The sequence below is a fragment of the Propithecus coquereli genome, unplaced genomic scaffold (assembly GCF_000956105.1).
Source record: "Propithecus coquereli isolate 6110/MARCELLA unplaced genomic scaffold, Pcoq_1.0 Scaffold308, whole genome shotgun sequence".
In the NCBI taxonomy this organism is placed as follows: domain Eukaryota; kingdom Metazoa; phylum Chordata; class Mammalia; order Primates; family Indriidae; genus Propithecus; species Propithecus coquereli.
In genome coordinates, this window is record NW_012148708.1 from 1,620,462 (window position 1) to 1,645,854 (window position 25,393).

The 25,393-nt window shown below is 48.4% G+C and overlaps 1 protein-coding gene across 2 annotated transcripts in view; it reads right to left on the reverse strand.

Annotated features, from left to right (window-relative positions):
• Positions 1–25,393, reverse strand: part of IMPA2 (inositol(myo)-1(or 4)-monophosphatase 2) — a 54,874-nt gene that overhangs the window by 14,630 nt on the left and 14,851 nt on the right. For both annotated transcript variants that reach the window (XR_001137713.1, XM_012649995.1), the window contains exons 2-5: positions 23,615–23,748; positions 15,740–15,844; positions 8,034–8,079; positions 6,011–6,119 (exon numbers count right to left, since the gene is read on the reverse strand). Coding sequence is in view for 1 of the 2 variants with exons in the window: in XM_012649995.1 (XP_012505449.1) it covers positions 6,011–6,119; positions 8,034–8,079; positions 15,740–15,844; positions 23,615–23,748 (394 nt within the window). In the remaining variant the exon portion in view is untranslated. The remainder of the gene's footprint in view (positions 1–6,010; positions 6,120–8,033; positions 8,080–15,739; positions 15,845–23,614; positions 23,749–25,393) is intronic.

Sequence of the window (25,393 nt, forward strand, 5' to 3'; positions counted from 1 at the left end):
AGGGGTGAAAAGGATACAAGAAAAAGTGACAGACAGTGGGGGTGAGCAGAGGACGCCCCTCACACACACGGGTCCCCGAAGAAAAAAACAAAGCAACAGAATTTGGAAGTGCAAAAATACTAAAAACTATGATTCAAGAAAACTCTTCTGAAATAATAAAAAAAAGAGACTTGAAATGACACACTGAAAGGGCACACCACGCACCAGGGAAAACTGACTCAGACGCAGCAGCCCTGAGACGCGCTCCAGTAAAATCGCGCCACTCTAAAAGAAAAGAAAAACGGTCTTTGGGCACCCAGGAAAACTAAAGTTCCTTGTAAGCGAAAGAAAATCAAAGTCTTCAGACTTTCAACCGCGTGCCTATGCCAAAGGACAATGGAGACATTTGACACATTCAGGACAAGAGAACGTGAGCCATGGGTTTTATGACCAGAAAAACGGACTTTCAAATATAAAGGCCACCGACAAACTGGAGCGAACACGTAGGAACTCAGGGAACGCTCTCGTGAGCTGAGCCCTTCCCGAGACATCGACTAGAGCAGACGTTCTCAAATGTGGTCCTAAGACTGTTTCAGGAGGGTGCGGAGTCAAGACAATTTCCTGTGATACGAAGACGCTCTTTGCCTTCCTCGCGGCGGCGACGCTCGCACTGAGGACGGAACAGGCGGGGCGGGCTGCCGGGCCCTCACCACGGCCAGGCGGGCGCCACTGCAGCAGCAGTCCCCGCAGAGTGGGGAAAACGTCAGATTTACTTAAGAATAACAAAAATTATTAATTGCGCTAAATCTTGAATCTAAGTAGATGTCTTTGAATATTCTGTGATAAGAAGGGAAGTATACAAAGAGAATTTAGATAAACTATGGTTATTCAGACTTCGGTATTTGGAAGGCATTTTCTTGAAAAAGGAAGAAGTGAGTCCATCACTTTAATTGCCAATGATAAAATTCAAGCTTTCAAGTGGAAATTAGAATTTGGGGAAGATTGTCTACCACCGTAAGCTTGACATCTTCCAAACACTTAAAGACTTCTAAGAGTGGTGATATTAATAAGCATGACAGTTTTTAGTATTTTATAGTGAAGTACATCAACATTAGGCAGAATTGGAAATCTCAGTGAACCCATTACCCAGTGAACAACGCATGAAGTTACAAAACCATCCGTGGGCAAAAGATCTATTCAAAGTACAGGACAGCCCAGTGGACCTCAGTGTGACGAAGAACCAAACACCCACTGCTATCTGAGATGTCACACTGCAACCAACCTTTAGGAAACCACTACTCATGGAGTTTTGGTCTAGTATCATAGAAGAATGTCCTCGATTATCTGAAAAGATAATTAAAATAACTGCTTCTTTTTCCAGCTACGTATCTATGCGAGGCCAGATTTTCTTCATACATCAAAACAATGTATTAACAACAGATTGAATACAGAAGCCGATAGGAAAATCTAGTTGTCTTCTATTAAGTCAGACATAAAGAGATTGAGAAAAAATGTAAAGCAATGCCACTCTCCTCCCAAAAACTTTTTTTTGTTTTGGAAAATATGATTATTTTCCATAAAAATATATTATTCATGTTTAAATATGAATCTTTCATTTTAAAAAATGAATTAATAAATATTTTAAAGATTTCTTATTTTAAATTTCTAATACATAAATATCAACAGATTTAGCTCTTTGAGGGACTTCAATAAGTTTTTTGTAAGTACAAATGGGTCGGTCCTAAGATCAAAAAGTGCACAGAAATCACACAACGAAAACAACTGCAGATACATCGACGCACAGGACTGGTGCTGAGTATTAAATCTGTATTTTCCTGTGGAACCAAGACTGAGTTGTGGCTTTAAAGTGAGAGCGGGCGCCCAACAGCGAGGCGGTCTGCCGACGCGCACTCGACCACCATCCAAAGGTGAGAACAGGGAGAGCGTGTGGCCGGTAGAAAAAGCTTGCCAAGTGCCTCGTGGTTACTGAGAGCAAAAGGATATCGTGTTTTAAACATACGCTGGCGTATAAGAAGCAGCAGGGAAGAAGAGGTTACAAGCTAAGTTCAGTAATCCCGAAAAGAAGCGAGTAGGTATAGTCTATAAAAATTTTAATATAAAGGGAATTATAAAAACAAAAATATAGAACTCTCTAAATACTAAAATTTATACCAAAACAAAGAATAAAAGCAATAAAATAGCTGCGTATTTAAAAAACACTTAACATAGACAATGAAAGGATAAACTAAATTTCTTGAACAGTTATCTCTGGGGGAGAGAGAGAGGAGGGTTGGGAGGACAAGGCCGGACGCTAAACCTCTTTGAATATACTTTATGGATTTGACTTGAGAACACTGTACTTATTTTTACATAATTATAAAATGAAATCAAATTTTCAAAAAGTAATCCCTCTAAGTTAAAAATAAACTAAAACAGGCATCTAAATGATCATTCTCAGCAGGTAACGGAACGAGGGAACACACTGACCGTACATTCTACTGTACATTCTACCGGGAGAGGCGCTAAGCACAAAAAGACAAAGCAAAGTTAAAAACCCTTCAAACTATTTTCAGTAATCACTGTTGACAGCAGGGCTAGCAGTGTTATTCCGAAACTGATAAATGTGTATCGTGGCTTTAAAGCAAACAAGCAACTGTGTGACATCATGAGTTTGATCGTTCCTGGGGTCCCTGTGATCTAGGGGTCTTAGCACAGGGCAGGAGACGGAGTTAAGTAGAAAAGCCAGCAGTTACGAATTTCAGTCCAAAACATCAGTATAACTCAGATGAATTTTATATTTAAAAACCAACTCACTTCCTAGCTCTGTCCACTGAAAAGGCCTAGCAACAAAGACCGACCCCTTGGGAGCAATAAGTTCCCCAAAACCCAGACTGCGGCCTTGGAAGGCCATTTTCCAAAAAATGACACAATTGGAAATTTGAACACTGACTGGAGATTTGATGATTTCAGGAACGAATAGTTTTTGGCAGGGAGAACACTGGTGCTGTGATTACGTTTTTAAAAGAACAGTCTGTACGTTTTGGAGCTATGAATACATCTGACATCCCCGCCGGCGAGTCGCCACTGCCTGGGATGCATGTCGGGGGCTGGGCGGCAGCCGAGAGTTAGCCGGCGGTGCTGCCGCTGCCTCGCGCTTTCTGCCTGCTTTGTGCGTCAGGAATTTCGCAGGGTAGGATTTGAAGAAAAAGCTCCTAATGAAATTGCGGCCTTCATCGAGTCCTTTACCTCTACATGGTGTAGTTTTTTTTCTGTTTTTTAATTTGTGAGTTGACGACATTCCAGAAAGGCATAATGGGAATGAAAAAGGAGGCCAAGGGAAGCAGAGACAGGATTAGAAGTGGTGGTTTTAACAGCTGTGTCCTCCAGAAACGCAGCCTAATTTTAACAGCGGGTCACAGCTTGACTCGTCTTGTGCAATGACTCTCATTTCTTCTTTGATGATGGCTCTCATTTTTGGACACTATGTACCTGCTACTGTGCTGGGTGCTTTATGTGTAAGATATAATTTTATTTCATCCTCACCGTTATTCCTGTCATCATCATCCCCATTTTAAACATGAGGACTGAGGTTCAGAAGGTTAACCCACTTGCTCAAGTTCAAGGTGCCCTAAAGGTGGCAGAATCCAGATCTGAAACCAGGCCTGCATGGTGCCTAAGGATGCTGTTGCTGCGGCGTCTACTCTCTCACCTCCTACTGAAATCCAGTTACCCATAAAAAGAAAATGACCAGGGTTGAAAGCAACTCACTGCACTTTGCCATAATTTTTAAAAAGTGCCAATGAGCCTTGGAACACAGCACTCTGGAGCGAAGTGGGAGCCAGGGCACAGCAGTGTGCAGAGGGGAGGTGACCACCAAGTCTGAGCAATGGATGCCACGGGGCGGGCGCCGCCTTCATTCTGCGGAGTTACCAGGTGCCTCCTGGGGGCCGGATGCGGAGGTGACCGGGCAGGGCCCCCGCCCCGCGGGGCTCGGGCGAGCCTGAGCTTGCGCCAGCAGGCCTCGCCGAGGATGTGAGCTGCCACGCGGGGCTGAGCTGTGCAGGCGGCCACCAGGAAGCTGGGCGTGTGTGAATAGAGCTCAGTGTTACAGTCCAACGAAATGTAGAGCAAAGTTCACCGGAGCATGTTTAATAACACGCTTCCTCACCACCGTGTTACACAATTAGGCTTGAGTGGGCGCCTCCTGGCGTGCAGAGCCGTAATTAACGTGACGTTGTACACAGCCAAACAAAACTCTCCCGGAGCAGGAGAAACGGGGCCGGGCTCTCTGCGTCAGGAGCACGAACTGGCCAGGCCGCCCTGCCGGCTCCCTCGGAGGCCCCTGCGTGTTCTCCCGTCCTCTGCTCTGCGAGCGCTCGGGACTCTCGCGGCTCTGCAGCAGCCGCCTGTCCCCTCCACTGTCCCCCACCCCTCCTTCACTTGTCCTTCACACGCTGGCGGGCCATCTCCTAACAGCCGCTCTGCCCCAGCCCGCCACTCGCGCTGGGCGCACGGGCTCACACGACCCCGACTCCTCTCCCTGCCTTCGGGGCCATCTGGGCACAGGTGACAGCCGGGGAGGAAGCAACTCGGGAATAAAGAGAGACGCCACGGGAAGGGAGCTAGGAAGGGCATTTTAAAAACAGGCTGGAAATGGCGGGTGTGGGGGGACGTGACCTTCAGCAGTGGGACGTGACTGGGGGTGGGGGGACATGTCCAGCTCCAGAAACGGGCGAGCTAGGAATTAGCAGGAACTGTGCTTTCTACCTGCTCAAACCCAACGTGGACACTGAAGAGCTTTTAGTTTTCTCATCCAGCGGCTGCTAGTCTGGGGCTCTCCCTTTCATTTCTGTCTGGCATGTTTCCGTCCCCTACGGCAGCAGCCCCTAACCTTTTTGGCACCAGGGGCCATTTCATGGAAGACTATTTTGCACGCACAGGGCGGGGAGGAGGGGCACTCGGCGGAGCTCGGCAGCCCAGTCCCTACCAGGCACCGGCCGGGACCAGTCCGCATCCCGGGGCTTGGGGACCACAGCTCTCTAGAACCTATCTCACGACGCAATAAAATAGCATTAGTTTAATCAACATGGGAGAAAAGCCAAAGAAAGCCAGTGGAAACCCTAAGCAGGCCTACAGTTAATGACAGGCGGCTGCGCGCAGTACAGGCAGAGTGGGCATGACGGGAGCCCCTTCTATCTAATCATCTGTCATCTATCTATCAGTCTACATTCTATCAATCTATCATCTATCTGTCAGTCTATCTTCTATCTATCAATCTATCATCTATCTAGCTATATGTATTTGAGACAGGGTCTCATTCTGTCGCCCAGGCTGGAGTGCAGTGGCATCATCACAGCTCACTGCAGCCTCGAACTCCTGGGCTCAGGTGATCCTCCTGCCTCGGCCCCCCACAGTGCTGGGACTACAGGCGTGTGCCACCGTGCATGGCCAGAAGCCCTTTCTAAAAGCTACGGGATGTCCTTGAGGTTCTGCTCTAAGGAAATCAGGGCGGACCATAGCCACAGGGTCCAAGGTGTGTGGAACCTCCACTGGTTTATGGAACTCACTCCCGAGGCTGCTGCTTCTCACAGAAACTGAAGCCAAATGCTGTCAGTCTAAACTCAGGGAGCCACAGACTGCACCTGGATGACGTTGCCTGGGTGACATCAGGACCACTGAGGTGCACCTAGGCACCTGAGGGCTAGAGCATGCTTCTCCCTATCCTTGGCCCTGCATTGCTCACCCCGTCCCACCAGACCAATCCTAACTGTACCAGAGTCCTCTCTGCCTTAAGAGTGAAGGATGTGAGTGGGGAACAGAACGAGACTATTTAAAGCTCCTGGCCACATTACCAAACACATTAAGACACAGAACTGGCTCGACTTCCGTCCGTCAGGGACACGATGTCCCTAGGAAGAGACGAAAGCATCAGCGGGAGATTTCCACCACCGTCCCACGTGATAGTGACTTTGGCATTTTCCATTCCCACGCCTCCGTCGGAATGACCTGAGCTGAGCCTCGTGAAGCCCACCTGTCTCTCTGGAGACCTGGAGCCGCTGGCTGTTACAGAAGGCGCCCCGGCCCCGCCGGCCTGTGTACAGTCGCTCCTCCGTGCAGTGGTAAATCACGCCGAACTCAAGCTGCGGGTGCAGAGGCAGGACAGAAAACAAACGTGGTTCACTCATTTGACACGGAAAAAACACAGTGATTCAAAGATGAAGGCTGCTCTAGGCATTAAGACGAACGCAGTATGATGGGGCAGAAATTATCTTTCAAAAAGGAGCGGAAAAAAATCAGTGTCTAGATTTAAAACTAGACCTGGACATGAAAAAGTTTTCTTTTGTTAAATAACTATATTTTAAAACATATTAAGACTAATAACTATATTAGAAATTAACAATCATAATCGTACATTAGTAACCAAAAGTTATTGGAAAAGTTTAATTCTTTAGAAAGCTCTTTTTTACTGGGAAAAAAAGGCTACTTGTGACTCCAAACCCCTAAGACGTCCTCAAAATTGCTGATGTGTGAAGAATGAAGAACACATCCGAAAACCCAAGGGCAGCCCGGGGAAGACAGAAGCGACGCACCAGTGAGGCGGGCCTTCGTCCCTGCAGCGCAGAGTGCTAAGCGGCAGCCTTGCTGCTGTAAGCGGTGACAAAGGTCAGACGCCACCTTCCCAGCAAGAAACAGCAAAATGAAGGGGTCAGTGTGAAAAACGATGCAGCCTCGGACCCTTGCGCCTTTGTTACCCTCCCTCTTCCTACTTTTCACTACTCAGGATTAACAAGGGCGAGCATGCTTGGCGTGGGGTCAGCCAAGTGTCCATATCTCTGGAAAATGAAGACTCGGGCCAGGTGCCTTAGGAAAGCCGTGGCTGGCCCTGGGTGAGCTGAACCGATGGATGCCCCGACCTACAGAAAACGGGTTGGTTTCTGGGAGAGGGTCATTCAGCGAGCACTTGCGGAGAGCCTGCAGCTTTCTAGCGATACTTAACCATCCTCCTCCCTTCCCAGGGCCCTGGCTTTAAAGGGCTCTGCAAATCCAGGTCAAGCCTAGAATTGTGCTGGTCTCTGAGGGCCTGTAAAAGGACCCAGACCCGGGAGAAGAGGGAGTACCTCCCCGTTAAGTCACCGGGAACAAGAACAGACACCGTGACTCACAGATGGGCTGAGGCCCCGGCCAGCCCTCCCAGCAGCCCCTCCCCCTGGTCACTGGGAAGATCTTGGTCACAAACATCAGTTGTCTCCCTAAAGTACGGCTCAGCTTCCCACACTAACAGGGCTTCCTGACATTTAGCAAAGAAACAAGACAGTAATTAAGTCCTTACCCAAATTTCAATATTAAAATTCTTACTTATCTTCGCCTTAAGTGCTCTGAGATGGGTGTAAACTTCTCTCAGCTTCCATGCTAGGGAATCTACACTGAGACCGAGGATTAGCATGAACAAATGCTGTTCTGAAGGAGAGTCATGCTGGGGAGACCCATTCAAATAAAACTGTTTTCACTACAGAGAAACGAAGGCTCTTCTAAGTGTTGCTGCTTGAATTGGCTAATAAAGCTTAAACCTCAGCCCCAAGCCTTCCACGCAGGCCCCATGACATCGAGGAGTTCAGAAGGTCTATGGGAACCTTGGAAGAGCCACGTTCTCATACTAACAGCCAGAGGAAGATAAAAAATTAACAGAATATTGGGATGAAAAACGTTCTCCAAAAATATGAGCTCCTTTTTGTTGTGACTTGATCACACGCTCTAGGGGTCAGATGGAGACTGACTCGGACCGAGACTAACTCAGAACTTCCGCTTCCATGGCAGCATCATGAGAAGACCATGCAGAGGCCAGGGCCGGCCTCCTGTGGGGGTGAGGGCTGGCCACGGAGCCCCACACCTGCACACCCCAAAACCGGTTTGTGTTTGTTCACTCTCTCAGATTCAGGAACCAGACTTGGATCTACCAGTCATGGTAGAGGCATGGGACAGAAAGCAAAACAAGCGGAGGCTGAAGTGGGAAGGAAGGACGAGGGCCCTCGGGGACCCTGGGCCACACTGCCTACCTCCTGGTGAACAGCAAAGCCAATGCTGACTGCCACGGTTGGGAACCTGCAAAGGAAAGCAGAACGGTTCACACCCTGAAACAGGAGCGCCAGCTCTCAGGAGCCTGCGTGTGCGGTGCGGCTCATCCAGGGCACACAAGGACCTTTGTACACTCTGGGTGGGTTGTTTTTAAAAAACTACTTCCCACTGTTTCACTAACTACTTCCAAGACAAACAAACTTAGCTGATTATGTGGTCAGACACTTAACCTTGAAAGTCACATGAGGCTGATGCAATAAAACAATGACCCTCTGATACCTAATTTGGATTTGAATAATCAGTTTCCTGGTTCTCAGAGACCCAAAGCGACAGCAGAGTCCTCCCAAAAGGTCAGGCCCCTGTCCCAGGTGGGGCATGGGGTGCCTGGAAGGTGCCAAGCCTTCCCATGGGGCCAGTTCTGAGCCACAGGCCACCTCTGGCACCACCCACACCCTGTCCCCTTTCCTGTCCCTGCTTAGCACCCAAGAAGCCAGCAGGGCGAGCTGTGGTGGCACAAGGACGGTTTTCACATCACAGTGTGCCTGTGATTTTATTTGGTGATTTTGTTGTTGCTGTTTGATGTCCTCAGAATAATCCCTCCTTTATGTGAAGATCATCAGAGGTTAAAAACAGGTGGGAACAAGAGAGGTTAGAAAGAAACCAACCCCACTGGCACCTTGATCTTAGACTTCTAGCACCCAGAAGTAGGAGAACACAAAGGTGCAGGATATTGGCGGAGATGAACCCCTGAGAGGCCTGGAGTCCAGCAAGAAGGATCCCTTGCCAGCTTTGGAGGAGCCTGGGGGAAAGCTCCCCCAACCCAGCCCCATCCAGCCCAGCCTCACTCCCCAACCTGCCTCTGCTGTAGCAGAGAATAAGGACTCACCTCACGTTCTAGGGCCCCATCCACCACCTGGGGCAATCAAGCGCTTCTCTGGAGGGACTAGAGTCACCATAGGACCCAAAAACAACATTGTAGCTTGTTCCTTCCAGCAAGCACAACCTACTGACAGGGAGGTAAATTTTCACACCCTTTACAGCATTTACTGATTCAATCATACAGGGTGTAGTTGAGTCTCACCCACAAGCACCACCCACTGTCTCAGAGATTAAACTGGGCATGCCACTATCTAATCAAAAGAAAACCCAAAAATAAGAAGCAAAAGCTGCTCCAGATGAGAAGGAATCAGTAAAAGATTTCCAGATACATGAAAAATCAGAGCGAAAGGATACCCCGAAAAGAAAACAATAATTCTGTGTCAATGGAAACCAACCAAAGAGAATATTGAAATGACTAATAAAGGATTTCAAATATGGATTATATGGAAGCTCAATTAAATACAAGAGAAAATAGAAACCCAACACAAAGAAACCACAAAAACAATACAGGAAATGAATGAAAAATTCACTAAAGAGATTGAATTATTAAAAAAAAATCAAGCAGAGCTTCTGGAAATGAAAAATTCTTTCAAGGAAATACAAAACACAGTGGAAAGCCTTAAGAATACGCTAGATCAGGCAGAAGAAAGAATCTCAGAGCTAGAATACAACGCCTTTGAATTAAACAAGTCAGTCAAAGAGAAAGAACAGAGTAGAGGAACCAAAGCAAGCCTACAAGAAATGTGGGATTACATAAAGAGGCCCAACATAAGAATTATAGACATCCCTGAGGGTGAAGAAGAAAATAGACAAGAGCTAGAAAACATATTTGAGATAATACTTGAGGAAAATTTCCCAGGTCTTGCTAGAAATCTGGACATCCAGGTTCAAGAAGCACAACAGACTCCTGGGAGATTCATCACCAAGAGGCAATCACCACGACATATAGTCATCAGACTGGCCAAAGTTAAAACAAAAGAGGAACTCATACGAACCAGAAGGCAAAAGCATCAGGTAACTTACAAAGGAAAATCCATCAGACTAACTGCAGACTTCTCAACTGAGACCTTACAAGCCAGAAGGGACTAGGCCCCATTCTCCCCAAACAGAATAATGGCCAGCCTAGAATTCTGTATCCTTCAACACTAAGTTTCTTATATGAGGGAGAAATAAAGACTTTCTCAGACAAGCAAATGCTGAGGAAATCTGTCAAGACGAGACCTGTCTTGTAGGAAGTACTCAGATCCTCATTATACACTGATCAGCAGCACAACAGACAAAATGTAAAACCACCCAAAAGCTACAGGTCAGAGCCCAGATATCACAATGGCTCAAGAGGTAAAACAAAGCAATAAGGGTCTATTCAACAGGGTAAACAGAAATCCACCCCATTTATCAACTCTTTCAATAAATGTAAATGGTTTAGACTCCCCATTAAAGAGACATAGGTTGGCTGAATGGATAAAAAATACAAGCCAAGTGTCTGTTGTCTCAAGGAAATGCATCTAACCCAAAAGGACTCATTCAGAATCAAGGTGAAGGGATGGAAAACCATATTCCATACAAATGGAAACCAAAAGAAAGCTGGTGTAGCCATTCTCATATCAGACAACACAGACTTCTAATCAACAGAAGTAAAGTAAGACAAAGATGGTCATCATATAATGGTGAAGGGAACAATTCAACAAGAAGACAGAAGAATCCTAAATATCTATGTACCTAACACAGGTGCATCCATATTCATAAAGCGAATCCAATTTGATCTAAACAAAATGATAAACAGCAGCATTAAAATAGCTGGGGATTTCAACACCCGTTTGACAGAATGGGACAGATCCACCAAACAGAAAATAAACAAAGAAACAATGGACTTAAACAGGACTCTAGAACAAATGGGCCTAACAGACATTTACAGAACATTCTACCCCCAAACAACTGAATGTACATTCTTCTCATCAGCTCACAGAACATTCTCTAAGACTGATCACATCCTAGACCACAAAACATATCTTGACAAATTAAAAAAAATAGAAATTATACCATGTGTCTTCTCAGACCACAGTGGAATAAAATTAGAAATCAATTCCAACAGAAAAGTTCAACTCTACACAAAGTCATGGAACTTAAACAACCTACCGCTGAATGATTATTGGGTCAAAGAGGAAATTAAGACGGAACTCAAAAGATTCTTCAAACTAAGTGACAAAAGGGACACAAGTTACCAAAATCTGCGGGATTCTGCAAAACCAGTCCTAAGAGGAAAATTCATAGCCTTAAATGCCTATGTCCAAAAGATAGAAAGATCACAATCAACCATCTAATGAATCATCTCAAGTAATTTGAAAAGGAAGAGCAAACCAATCCCAAACCTAGCAGAAGAAAAGAAATAACTAAGGTCAGAGCAGAACTAAATGAAATTGATTCCAAAAGAATTATACAGAAGATTAATAAAACAAAAAGCTGGTTCTTTGAAAAGATAAACAAAATCAACAGGCCTTTCGCTAGATTAACCAGAGACAGAAAAGAAAGGACCCTAATAAGCTCAATCAGAAATGAAAAAGGAGAAATCACAACTGATAACATGGAAATACAAAATATCATCTCTGAATACTATAAAAATCTCTATGCATATAAACTTGAAAACATTGAGTAAATGCACAAATGCCTGGAAACACACAATCTCTCTAGGCTCAATCAGGAAGAAACAGAACTCCTGAGTAGACCAATCGCAAGTAACAAAACTGAAGCATCCATAAAATATCTTCCAACAAAAAAGTCCCAGACAAGATGGTTTCACAGCAGAATTTTACCAGACCTACACAAAAGAACTATACTGCACAAATCATTTCATAACATCGAGTAGGAAGGAATCCTCCCCAACTCATTCTACAAAGCTAATATCACCTTGATACCAAGACCAGGAAAGGACACAACAAAAAAAGAGAACTACAGACGAATAACCCTTATGAACATAGATGCAAAAATTCTCAGTAAAATCCCAGCAAACTGAATTTAGCTACACATCAAAAATATAATCCACCATGACCAAGTGGGCTTCATCCCAAAGATGCAAGGATGGTTCAACATACGCAAATCTATGAATGTGATGCACCACATAAACAGAAGCAAAAACAAAGACCATGTGATTCTCTCAACAGATGCGGAAAAAGCATCTGACAAAATTCAGCACCCTTTTATGATAAGAACTCTTAACAAAATAGGCATAGAAGGGACATACCTCAAAATTATAAAAGCCATATATGACAAATCCACAACCAACATCATACTGAGTGGAGAAAATTTGAGAGCATTCCCACTTAGAACTGGAACCAGACAAGGTTGCCTTTTTTACTACTTCTATTCAACATAGTGCTAGAAGTCCTAGCCAGAGCAATCAGACAAGAGAAAAAAATTGGGGGTGTCCAAAAGGGGAAAGAAGAGGTCAAACTGTCACTCTTCATTGATGATATGATCTTATATCTAAAAAACCCCAAAGATTCTGCCAAAAGATTCTTGGAATTGATAAATAAATTCAGCAAAGTCTCAGGTTACAAAATCAATGTATGCAGATCAGTAGCATTCCTGTAACCAACAACAATCAAGCTGAGAATCGAATCAAAGACTCAGTACCTTTCCCAATAGCAACAAAGAAAATAAAATACTTGGGAATATATTCAACCAAGAAGGAAAAGACCTATACAGGGTGAACTATGAAACACTGAGGAAGGAAATCGCAGAGGATTTAAACAAATGGAAAAACATATTATGCTCACAGATCATCGGAATTAACATTGTTAAAATGTCTATACTACCCAAAGTGATTTACAGATTCAATGCAATCCTCATTAAAATACAGATGTCATTTTTCTCACATCTAGAAAAAATAATTCTATGCTTTGTATGGAACCAGAAAAGAGCTCGAATAGCCAAGGTACCTTAAGCAAAAAGAACAAATTAGAAGGCCTCACTTTACCAGACTTCAAGCTATACAACAAAGCTATAGTAACCAACAGTGTGGTACTGGCACAAGAACAGAGACATAGACCAATGGATCAGAACAGAGATCCTAGATATAAAACCATCCTCATACAGCCCTCTAATCTTCGACAAAGCAGACAAAAACATATGCTGGGGAAAAGAATCCCTATTGAGTAAATGGTGCTGGGAAAACTGGATAGCCACATGTAGAAGACTGAAACAGGATCCGCACCTTTCACCTTTCACAAAAGTCAACTCACGGTGGGTAACAGACTTAAACCTAAGGCATGAACCTATAAGAATTCTAGAAGAAGAGATTGGAAAAACTCTTATAGACATTAGCCCAGGCAAAGAATTTATGAAGAAGGCCCCAAAAGCAATCACAGCAACAACAAAAATAAATAAATGGGACCTGATCAAATTTAAAAACTTCTGCAACAACCAAGGAAACAATCATTAGAGCAAATACACAACCTACAGAATGGGAGAAAATATTTGCATGCTATACATCTGACAAAGGGCTAATAAGCAGAATCCACAAAGAACTCAAGTAAATCAGCAAGAAAAAAATCTAACAACCCCATTAAAAAGTAGGCAAAAGACATGAACAGAAACTTTTCAAAAGAAGATAGACTAATTGCCAACAAACACATGAAAAAATGCTCAACATCTCTAATCATCAGGAAATGCAAATCAAAACCAAAATGAGATATCAGTTAACTCCAGTGAGAATGGCTTTTATCAAGAAATCCCAAAACAGCAAATGCTGGTATGGGTACAGAGAGATAGGAACACTCATACACTGTTGGTGGGACTGCAAACTAGTACAACCTCTATGGCAAGTAGTATAGAGATACCTCAAAGAACTAAAATTAGAACTACTATTTGATCGAGCAATCGCACTATTGAGTATTTACCCAAACTAAAAAAGGACATTTTATAAAAAAGACACTTTCACAGTAATGTTTATAGCAGCACAATTCACAATTGCAAAGATGTGGAAACAACCCAAAGTGCCCATCAATATATGAGTAGATTAATAAAATGTGATATATGCATACCATGGAGCTCTACTCAGCCACAAAAAACAATGGTGATCTAATACCTCTTGTATAATCCTAGATGGAGCTGGAGCCCATTCTACTAAGTGAAGTGTCGCAAGAATGGAAAAACAAGCACCACGTGTACTCCCCATCAAATTGGAACTAATCGAACAACACTTACATGCACATATGGAAATAAAACTCATTGGAAATCAAGTAGGTGGGAAGGGGAGGAGGAGACAGGTAAACACACCTAACAGGTACAATGCCCGCTATCTGGGAGAGGGCACATTTATAATTCATGTAACCGAAACATTTATATCCCTGTAATGCGCTGAAATGAAATAAAAAGCAGGCGGGAAGGAGGAAAGGCTGGGTACCGCAGGCCGACAGGAGAAATGAGAAGCCAGTTGCCCAGCATGCAACCCTGACGGCGGGTGTGCGGGGCTCTGGAATGCCAAGCGGTTGGCCTGCTGGCTCCCGGAGCAGCCGCCAACGCTCAGAAGAGCTTTCTCGTCTGCACGGCAGGCCCTTGGTGCTCTCCAACTGTCCACACCGCACCAGAGTCTGTTCTGAAATTGACTCTCTCCTCCAAGCAGCCTCTCTGGCCCCACGTTCCCCAAGGGCTGCAGAGGCAAGTATTGGAAACCGTGGCTCTGGTGCTGTGGGAAGACCCTCAGATGGACGTGTAGCCTTCACCCTGGGCGGTGCGTAGCCCACCGCATGCCCATCATGCGTACCCTGGAGCCACAAGTGGGACAGAGTGACGGGTGCTCCCCTCGCGACACTCACCCTGGGGGTCACACTTCAGCTGAAATGACAGCCTGGTGACGCAGTACTCCGTTGCCTAAAAAGGGTCACCCGTGCAGGCATGACTGCATTCTCAAGGTGACCCTCACCTATGGAAAGGCTATGCTTACCATGGTCCTCGGAATTGCTTTACACACTTTAAATATCAACGTAGCATTAGAGAAAAAACAAAGGCTGGCACTGGGTGCGAGGAACCCCACACCCCAGCTCTGCTCTCGCTTCTCACTGTCACCTGTGGTCTGGCAGTGCTGGCGTGGCCTGTGGGTGTGGGCCTGTGGGAACCGTGAGCCGTGGACCGCCCCGCCCCACGGAATGGGAATCTGCAGGGCTCTCGGCACCCTCGAGCCAGAGAACCACCCTCCGTGGACGCGGCCTCACATTCTGTGCCCCAGGCCCTCAGCCACCTGTGCATGGCCCCGGACAGGCACCTGCAGGTCCACCACCCGCCCAGCCGTGCGAGAGCGCCTGTGGTCATGTCCCCGTCTCCCCCCATCACCTCCCCAGCTTTGTAGCATTCCCGTCACCCCCTTCCACCGCCCCCTGGCCTCCCCAAACCTCCTGCTTTCTGTAACCACAAGGGTTGCTCCCACGTGTGCACAAAGGTGGCTCTCAGATCGCACCTGTCACGTGCCACTCTCTACACCTCGGGCTCTGCGGCTGCCGGCTGGCACAGGCTTCACATTCCAACTCTGCCTGCCTCTCCGGGGGACTCCTTGAAGGGTCCTTCTTAAATGCAACCCAACATTTTTAACCTAACAAACGCAACGGTTTTTAAACAAGTACACCCTGCAAGAGCCTCTCAAAAATGGTAAACCTTATTTCAGAAATATCGAGATTTGATCATCTTTTTAATGAAACTATAAACCGACTATAGGTTTATGTACTCCTGCCTTAAAAATGCTGCTTTTGAAAAGACAAAAGCCCACAGAAGAGGACCGGCCAAGCCCGCAATGGAGGTGCTCCCTGCTTCCGCTTACCTGTGCACAAAGTTGCAGGTGCCATCGATGGGGTCGATGATCCAGGTTGGGCTGCGGGTGAGCACGCACTTGGCCCCGGAGGCTGCGGCCTCTTCTGCAATGAACCTGCAGTGGAGGGGCTCAGGGTGAGAAAACGCACCAAGAACGCAGAACGTTCCCCGCCAACTGCCTCCAGTCCCACTAGAGGAAAAGTAGGCACAGTTACAGATTTCACTGTGGTTTCTCCAGGTCCAACAGAGGCAGCGTCGTTGGAAGACCACCCGCTTTTCCACATCTGCCAGTCTACCTTGCTGGTTTTAGAAACCAGAGCAACTCCGCAGCATCGGGGTTTTGGAAGAGCTCAGGGAATTCGAGCAGGGCAGGCAGAGAGGAGTGAAGAACACGGGGAAACAGCACATGGGGCAAAGCCAAACTCTGCTTTAACTGCGGTCTGCAGAGAGGCTAACGAGAGAGGCAGAGCGCAGTGTGAAGGACGCAGGCTTGCAGGCGGGCCCAGGACTCCGCTTGAGCCCTCCTCCAGGCAGTGCTGGGACCTAGGCACCGAGGGGTTAAATGTCACCTGCAACTGACACCGCCCACGTGTGTTCCCAGCTTGGCATCCCCTGAACTGCAGACACAGGTGACAGCAGCAGCCCCCGCCATCTTGTTTCCAACGACGCCCTCCCGCCCTGGCCTCTGGCTTCCTTTGGGAGCAGGCTGGGCGGGGTCGAGGGGAAGGAGTGGGGATGGGACACTCCCTCCTCCCCGTGGCCTCTCCGTAGTGCGCCCTGTGCGAGCCCCTCCTTTGTAAGGCGCCCTCTGCAAACATGTCCCCGACCTATCCTCATCCGAGTGTGCCACCGATCGCGTGAGGAACCTGACAAGACGACCGCCATCTCAAGACTAACCTGCGCAGAAGGGAACTCCTGGTCCCCCCACGTGCCCCTGCCTCAGCGAGTGCCATCGCCAAGCACTCACTGCTCAGGCCGGAACCTGGGCAAGTCGCCGCATCCTGCCCTTTGCGCCCCTCTCCCCCGCCCGTGCCCACACCTCAGGGAGGCGCCTCCCGCGGTCAGAGGTCAGAGGTGTGCCGCAGCCTGCCCCTGCTGGCCCTCCCTGCAGAGCTGGCCGCTGCCTACCCTCCCAGAGTCCTGGGGTTGAAGAAAACACCCACAGCACACAGGACGGCGCCTGGCACAGAGGGCGCCGGGAGCATGTTCAGAACCGTGCTAAGTGTGCTGAGGGCGGGGCCCTGGCGGGCGCTGAGCAAAGGTGTGTTTTGTGCAGGACTCCGTGGCCTTGCCGAGAGGCGTTCTATCCGGTTCTCGTGCCACGTTCACGTGTGCGCTAGAGAAAAAGGAGGCCTGCAGAGAATACATTTTACTAAGAAGGAAACATGAGTGAAAAAGCAAGAAATGCCTCGTGTCCTGCTGCCCGCGTTTGGCACGTCACCCATCGTGGTGAGTGGCTGCCTGGCCCTCCGCCTCGAAGCACTTCTGGAAGCCACTTCCCTGCAGGAACCACGTGGCCTCAGATCTGGCATCACGGTACTTGCAGATGGGACTGACAAGACGTCATCGTGCATGAGGAGGCTCCAGTAGAAACCTCCGTACCTGCTCTGCCCATTACAGCGGCCACTCGCAGCGTGTGGCTGTTCACATTTAAATTAAGTAAAATTCAGACTGCAGCTCCTGGGTCTCACTAGCCACCTGCAAGCGCTCTGCAGTGCCACGGGGCCAGCGGCTGCCACGTGGGCGTGTAGACGCAGCTCTGCGGGGCAGTGCCGGCCTCAGCCGTGGTGCTGAGCGACAACAGCAAGCGTTCCAGGTCCCTTCCCGTGCTCGTGGAGCTGCCACGTGTTCCGTAACCATCCTGGTCCCACAACCACACTGGGACTGTCCTCACGGGTCGCGAAGTTCACACCCTGCATGACACAGCCCCTCATTTTATAGGTAAATGATCTGGAAATACACGCCTTGATGGCGTCCTCTGCAGCTGCGTGCTTTTCCACCCCTGAAATGGCTCGCGATTATGTTTGTAAAGAAAAAGGTCCACACCCTAAAAACACACATACGCAAGGAGCAAGCGCCAAAGCCTGAGTTGGGCACAAGGTTGACAAAGCAGTGAAAAGACATGATTCCAGTCCAGAAGGGCCTAGAAATGACTCACATGCAAAGATAAGTTCCCAAGAAGTTGAAGAGGAAACGTACAATTCTTTTCCTTTTTAAATCTGATTTCAAGTAGGAAATTGGAGAGTTGGAGAGGTAGCTGCCGGGTGCCCTGAAGGAAGAGGGAGTGGGTGTCTGCAGGCATTAACACCAACGTCCCTCAGAAAGCACAGCCTGCAGCACCCAGGCTACCCACCCAGCATATCCGGGGGCTTCTGGGACACTCGGGGCTGTGAGCTCTGCCTGTTCATGTGCCAAATGTGCAGGCGGAGGTCACCAAGCAGCTTGTTTTCACAACAGGCACCATAATGCTCCTGTTAACAAAGCTGCTCTGCAAACTTTTTCTTTTCTTTCTTTCTTTTTTTTTTTTGAGACAGAGTCTCGCCCTGTCTCCCAGGCTGGAGTGCCGTGGCATCATCACAGCTCACTGCAGCCTCAAACTCCTGGGCTCAAGTGATCCTCCCGCCTCAGCCTCCTGAGTAGCTGGGACTACAGGTGTGCGCCAGCACGCCCAGATAATATTTTCTATTTGCAGTAGAGACGGGGTCTCGCTCTTGCTCAGTCTGGTCTGGTACGCCTGAGCTCAAGCAATCCCCCCGCCTCGGCCTCCCCGAGTGCTAGGATTACAGGTGTGAGCCACCCCACCGGGCTTGCAAAACATTTTTGATGGGAGTAATCAAAGGCCCACATTGAGTGCTGGACTTTCCAGCAGCTGACAATTCAAGCCCTGGAGTTCTCCTCCTCTCTGCCAACCTCTGTACCTTCTGCTCATGAGCCCACCTGCCCGCCTCAAAGACGGAATGAACATCCCTCAGGCCCTACTGGCCTCACGCCTGTGCGCAGCATTGTGGGCAGGGCCTCTGAAGGCAGCAGAGGCGTGGACCACGTCCAGTCTCTGAAGACACCAAAAATATTTCCCTCATATGTGGGGAGGGATGCGTAATTTTTACTTACTTAAACCTGATTTCCTTCATGTAAGAAGCTGATACCTACAAAACAGGAGAGAGCATCCTACAGCTCTGGGCAGGGGAAGTGGAGACAGGCCGCCTTGCACACACGTAAGCGTGAGGTAACAGAGGCTTTCCTACAAGCCTCTGGAAAATCTACATAAACAGAGAAAAACAATGCATGTGACTAACTTCAGGGAGCAAAAAGAGCGTTTCCTAAGTCTATCTGATAGACGAGAGGAAACAGCAACCAGGCTAAGGTTAAAAGTTTGGTAACAAGTCAGAATACATTCTACTGCATAATTTGACCAATTTCCTTTTTTTAAAAAAAGTAGTTGTAATAACCTTCCCTTGTAATTTTTTGTTCATTTTTTGTTTTTTCTGGAGATGTGGTTTCACTGTGTTGCCCAGGCTGGTCTCAAACTCCTGGGCTCAAGCGATCCTCCTGCCTCAGCCTCCCAAGTTGCTGGGAGTGCAGGCGTGCACCACCATGCCCGGCCCTCCTTGTAATTTTGACAGCCAAGTGCCTCTAAGACTCTTTTTCTGGCTACTTAGTCTGTTTACTCTGTGACAAGCTCAGGGTCAGTCCACGGAGTGGCTGATTAACATTGCTCTGCCCCATCCTCACAAGCCACTGCCCTGTCCCTGCCAGTCATTCCACAGGCTCCTGCCTGAAGGTGACACAAGAGCCCGGTGCAAAATGACTGGAAGCAAATGTCTAGCTGGTGGTGGCCAGGAATGTGTTTTTCCATGTCCAGGACTCTGGCGTTTTGCTTGACCGGTGCGTCCACAGGCACCGCGCGGCGCCAGGCACACCGCAGGGCGCCAGCTCACGAAGGGTCCTGGCCTGAGCGGAGGAGGCGGTGGGCCACACTAGGGCTGCCGTGCTCTGTCCTTTGCCTGAGGCAACCCAGACGGCTTCTGACAAGGCCGCTCGGCAGCGGCAGACAAGCACAGGGTTTATAGCAGTACTAGTTCAGCAATACTACAGAGTATTTTCAGAGCAGCTACGTTTGGATCTAACTCAGAATCACAACTGAAAACAGGTTTAGGCATCCAACGAACCTCAAAGACACAGCCTGTAAAAACCCGACCTTACTTTGCTGGTTTGCTTTCTGTCGTTACCATAGCACGTTTAAAGTCAGATGCTGGGGCCTTAGGGAGCACCGTGGTCTGGTCCTTCATTCACAGGAGAGGAGTTTGAGACCCTGAGGAGCGCGGTGATTTGCCAGAGCTGCCAGGGCCACGGCCAGAAGCAAGTGTGAACCGTATTGTTCTCAGTTCTGGTCTATGCCTGTCTTCCAGGTCAGGGACCCAAGACTTTGGGTTTCACAGATGCATAATATAAAATAATAAAACCAGGGAGCCTACATCAGGTTGTTTTTTATTGTATTAAAAACAAAACAGGCTGGGCAGGGTGGCTCACGCCTGTAATCCTAGCACTCTGAGAGTCCAAGGCAGCAGGGTCGCTTGAGGCCAGGAGTGTGAGACCCAAGAGCAAGACCACGTCTCTACCAAAAATAGAAAAATTAGCTGGGTGCGTTGGCACATGCCTGTAGTCCCAGCTACTTGGGAGGCTGGGGCAGGAGAGTAGCTTAAGCCTAGGAGCTGAGGTCACAGTGAGCTGTGACAATGTCACTACACTCCAGCCTGGGAGACAGAGACTCTGTCTCAAAACAAAAACAAAAAAACCCAAAACAGCTATACTTTATCTTGAAAAGTGTCACAAAAGACAAAAAACAAGGAAAGACAAAAGCTCAGAATAAAAGTCTTTCCTGGCCGGGCGCGGTGGCTCACGCCTGTAATCCTAGCTCTCTGGGAGGCCGAGGCGGGCGGATTGTTTGAGCTCAGGAGTTCGAAACCAACCTGAGCAAGAGTGAGACCCCGTCTCTACTAAAAATAGAAAGAAATTAATCGGACAACTAAAAATACATAGAAAAAATTAGCCGGGCATGGTGGTGCATGCCTGTAGTCCCAGGGGAGGCTGAGGCAGAAGGATCACTTGAGCCCAGGAGTTTGAGGTTGCTGTGAGCTAGGATGACGCCACGGCACTCACTCTAGCCCAGGCAACACAGTGAGACTCTGTCTCAAAAAAAAAGTCTTTCCAAAAAAAGGATGACAGGCAACTTTATATTAAACGTATTGTTTAGAGTTATATTTAAATACTTAGAAAGCAGAAACATTACAATACACTGTTTTGTAATATGCATGCAATTTTTTCTCATTGTAAATCTATCAATATGTCCATGATCTAAAACAACTAAATGCCCAAGATTCTAGCACTTACTTTTTAATCTTAGTTACTGACAAAAAACACACTTCACATAGACATGTTGAAAAACAATTTTATGAATTTTCGAGGCAAGCTGAGCAGAGAACAGGAAGACAGCCTGCCTTCACCACGGCCCAGTGTTTGCCCCCAGAACCAGGGATGACAGGTGACAAGGAGCCTGGGGCTAACTGTGCGGCAGCCAAAGTCCTGGCCCTGACTGCCCTGTCCACGGGAGCTCGTGGAATGGTGTTTAGGAACCAGGGCTCTCGATTACTGGATCTTGAACAGATGTCTGGGTCTGACTGTCCTAGGGGTCACTTTTAGAGATGGAGGCCTGGTGCCAGCCCAGGGAGGATGCTCCCCAGGTGAGCCTGACACAGACCCCACCTAAGAGCCACCGCTCTGGGTCATGGTTTCCTAAAGGGGCTCAGAAGCCCAGTGGTCCCTGGTGACCCCAAGGCTGCAGGCGGAGGTGGGGACACCCGGGCCCACCCCACGATACATTAACTTTCACCCTGTGTGTACAGCCATGAGCATCTAAGTTGACCCTTTACAAATGGAATCGAGTCCACATATTTAAGCAACAGTGGATCCAAACCACCGGCAACTGCTGCCAACATGCACAGCAGGGCGTGCAATCTCAGAGTGCAGCTTCCCAAGTAACCCGATTAAAGCACACCAGAGCCCTCACGGCTTCGTCGCGCCTGGTCTTGCCTTTACCAGACCCCGCGCCAAAGAGCCAGCCCTCCTCTGTCATGGCCATGTGGTCATGGCCACGGAAACCTCCAGACCAAAACAGGCAATAAAGTTCCTAAAATAGCTGCTGGTTACTGTAGCATGTTTCCTCTCAAAGAATAAGAGCAACCTATATGATAAATTCTTCTAACACTGCCATGTGAGTAAAATTGGGTTTTAAAAAGTTTTTAAAAAATCACAAATATTTTAGAGCTTATAAATCTTACACCAGATGCCAGAAATACTGACTTCAAACCTATTAATAAGGAAATAGGAAATATGAGCTCGAACACAAAGGCTGTCAACAAAACAAACACAGCCCCCTGGCAGGGAGAATTTCAAAGGGAGAGCAGGTGACCCTGAGATAACCTAACCAGGCAGAAGGAAACAAGAAAAAAGGAGGCTGAGAGTTCTAACACGGGCTTGTTCTTTCATTTGTACGGTCAATCACGGGAAAAGACCGTACTGAGCTTGCCGTGTGCCCAATGGATGCGGAGGGCGGCGGCCTTCCCTCTCTGCCGCCTACGTCCCCGTGAACCTGAACTGGCAGCTACCACAGTGTACGCCCAGAAATCCAATAACTGCTGTCCCAGTTTTAGGAATCCAACAATTTTAAGAGAATCTACACAAGGAAGGAAAGAGACCCATTGCATCTAAGGGACTGGCTTTCGAAATCTGTTCTTTAGAACTCTGGGCGGGAGGGAGGGGTCTCAGAGCCCCCAGAGCTAAAGAAGAGGTCTCAATCTGGGGTCTCTGGCTCCCTTTGAACTGTATGCAAAATGCTATGTAAATATTTTAATTTTTCAGAGGAAAAGACCACATTCTCCACAGGGTGATCCCACAAAGGTTAAGAACTTCTGCTCTGAAGAGGACGATACCTGGGAGGCTGAGATGGGAAGATCACTTGTGCCCAGGAGTTCAAGGCCAGCAGGGCAACATGGCGAGACCCAGTCCCCAGAGAAAAAGCAGAAGAGGAGAGTGGCGTCCTCGCACAGGGCTTCTGTGGGGAGAGTCCCGGTGCCCGGCTGCACGCTCCAGCCTCGGCGAGGGGCCCCACCCGGCTGGCGTCCCCACTGAATCCCACCCTCCTGGGAACGTCGGCATGGGCGGCCGGCCGCACAGGCACGGGCTGCCAGCAACGTCACTGCTCTGGGCTCCTGGGGGTCACGCATCTACCGAATCCCTCCAGAAATAATAAACAGCTTAGCGCAGGGAGGCAGGGAGCTTTCCCTGAGTGCTGCACAAAGTACAGCCTTTTCAGTATTTGTAGGGTGGTATGTTGACAGGATGGTGGCTGTCAGGACAATAGGAACACGAATGAAAACAGGGCCAGGTGCGGTGGCTCACACCTATAATCCCAGCATTTTGGGAGCCAAGGCGGGAGGATCACTTGAGACTAAGAGTTCGAGACCAGCCTGGGCAACACAGTGAGATCCTGTCTCTACAAAAAATTTAAAAATTAGCCAGGCATGGTGGCATAGTCCCGGCTACTCAGGAGGCTGAGGTGGGAGGATTGCTTGAGCCCAGGAGTTCAAGGCTGCACTGCACTCCAGCCTGGGAGACAGCATGTGACGCTGTCTCAAAAAAAAAAAAAAAAAAGTGCAAAACGGGGTCAGTTTGTTTACTCTGCCACTGAAGGATCTGGGCTCACGCCGTGGAGCTTAAGGTTGCGAGTCTGACCCATCAACAAACGGCAACCCCCAGCCCCAGACCCTGCCTTTCCCACGAGGATGGCAAGTATTACCTGAGTGTTTTCCATGAGGAATACACCTACCTGTGTGAAGGAAATCTCTTTCTCAACTCGGAAATAATTAAGTTTTCCACGAGGTGATCCGTTTCTGTTACAAGATCTGCAGCTGAAGTTTTTGTTGAGACACGTTTTTCCTCAGTGAGGGCTTTTCTGATGATCTGAAATAAACGCACAGGAGCCAGGTCAAACCCGCAAGCATCCTCCTCCCGGCAAGCGAGCGCTCCACCTGAGGCTGGCTCTGAGGTCGGCCTGCAGACGGGGCAGAGGGTGCGGGTCTTGGGCCACTGACTTCTCCCACCAGTGACAGACCCCAGGGCCTGATGTCACACCCAAGGCTCTCTGGGTTTCCACCAAACCATTATTCTTTTTACGAGACAGACTCAGTGTTTGAAGTTATTTTGTCCTATGGGGTGAAACAATTTTTCTTTGGAGGAAAAGAAAAACACGGTGGTTTTAAAAAGAGCAAGAAACTTCATCTGTAGAAACTGCCCCCCAAAAGACGATGTCACACATCTTTGCCCCATATAATCTCATAAATTTGAATTCAGGAGATTTCAGTGTAAAGTAAAGACTTCTTTTCCCTAACGCACTCCATGAGTCACAGGAGATGGGATGTGCCCTTGCAAGCAGACTGCGACGTTCACGTGGAGAACCCGGGAGAGCAAGCGCGTCAGGTCCCAGGGCCGGCTCGCGCTGCTGCTCTGGGCCGGCCGCGGCGCCTCCGAGGAGCTGCTGGGGCAGAGGTGCGAGCTGCCACCACATCCCGTCTAAACCCACAAAGGCGAGGACTGGGACAGCCCCAGGGCACCAGGGCCTCTGCCCAGACAGATGCAGCTCCAGGAACACCCTGCGGATCCAAACAGGACGGGACGGGGGTGGTTAATCAGTCACTTCAGGAAGGACCAGTTCTAGGTTGCAGAGTCAAAAGCCACCTTCACTTCCACCCGGCCTTTCTTCTCCATTTCTGTCTGTCGTAACAACTGACACAGGCCCCTGAAGTGGATCTGAAGTGGTTCTTCAGATCTTTCCTCCGAAACTGGCTGCCACCCAAAAACCCTATATTTCTTTCAAGAGTATCTTCTCAATTGTCCAGCCACCCAGACTTTTTTTTTTAAGAGACAGGGATTCCCTCTGTCACCCAGGCTAGAGTACAGTGACGTGATCATAGCTCACCGTAGCCTCAAACTCCAGGGCTCAAGAGATCTTCTCGCCTCAGCCTCCCGAGTAGATGAGACTACAGACACACACCACCACGCCTGGCTAACTTTAAAATTTTTTATAGAGATGGGGTCTTGGTATGTTGCCCAGGCTGGTCTCAAACTTCTAGACTCAAGCAATCCTCCCCCTTTGGCCTCGCGAAGTGCTGGGATTACAGGCGCGAGCCCCTGCACCTGGCCTTTGTGAGCTTTTGATAACCTTTCACCGAGGGCCTTCCTCCACAGCAGACCCTGTGCCGTCCCCGCGATGGCGAGAGCGGTGCTCAGACACAGTTCCAGAGAAAAGCAGGAGCCGGATGCCAGCGTCCCGCGCGCGACGCCCCTCACCTGCTGTTTCTCACTGCCCCATCCCAGTGCCCACCCCGCCCCCACCGCCAGAGCCCAGGCAGGTTTTAAAAAATCCTGGTTGCAAAAACATCAGCTGTATATCACAGCCAGTTTGGAGTGAGACCGATCGTACGAAAAGCAAAGCCTAAAGCAGTCACGCACGGTCGCTCAGCCACAGATGGCCCCATTACACTTCTGTGCCTGCCTCCCACCCCTGCCACACGGGGCCTTCCTCTGTCCTGCATTTGCGATACCCGCT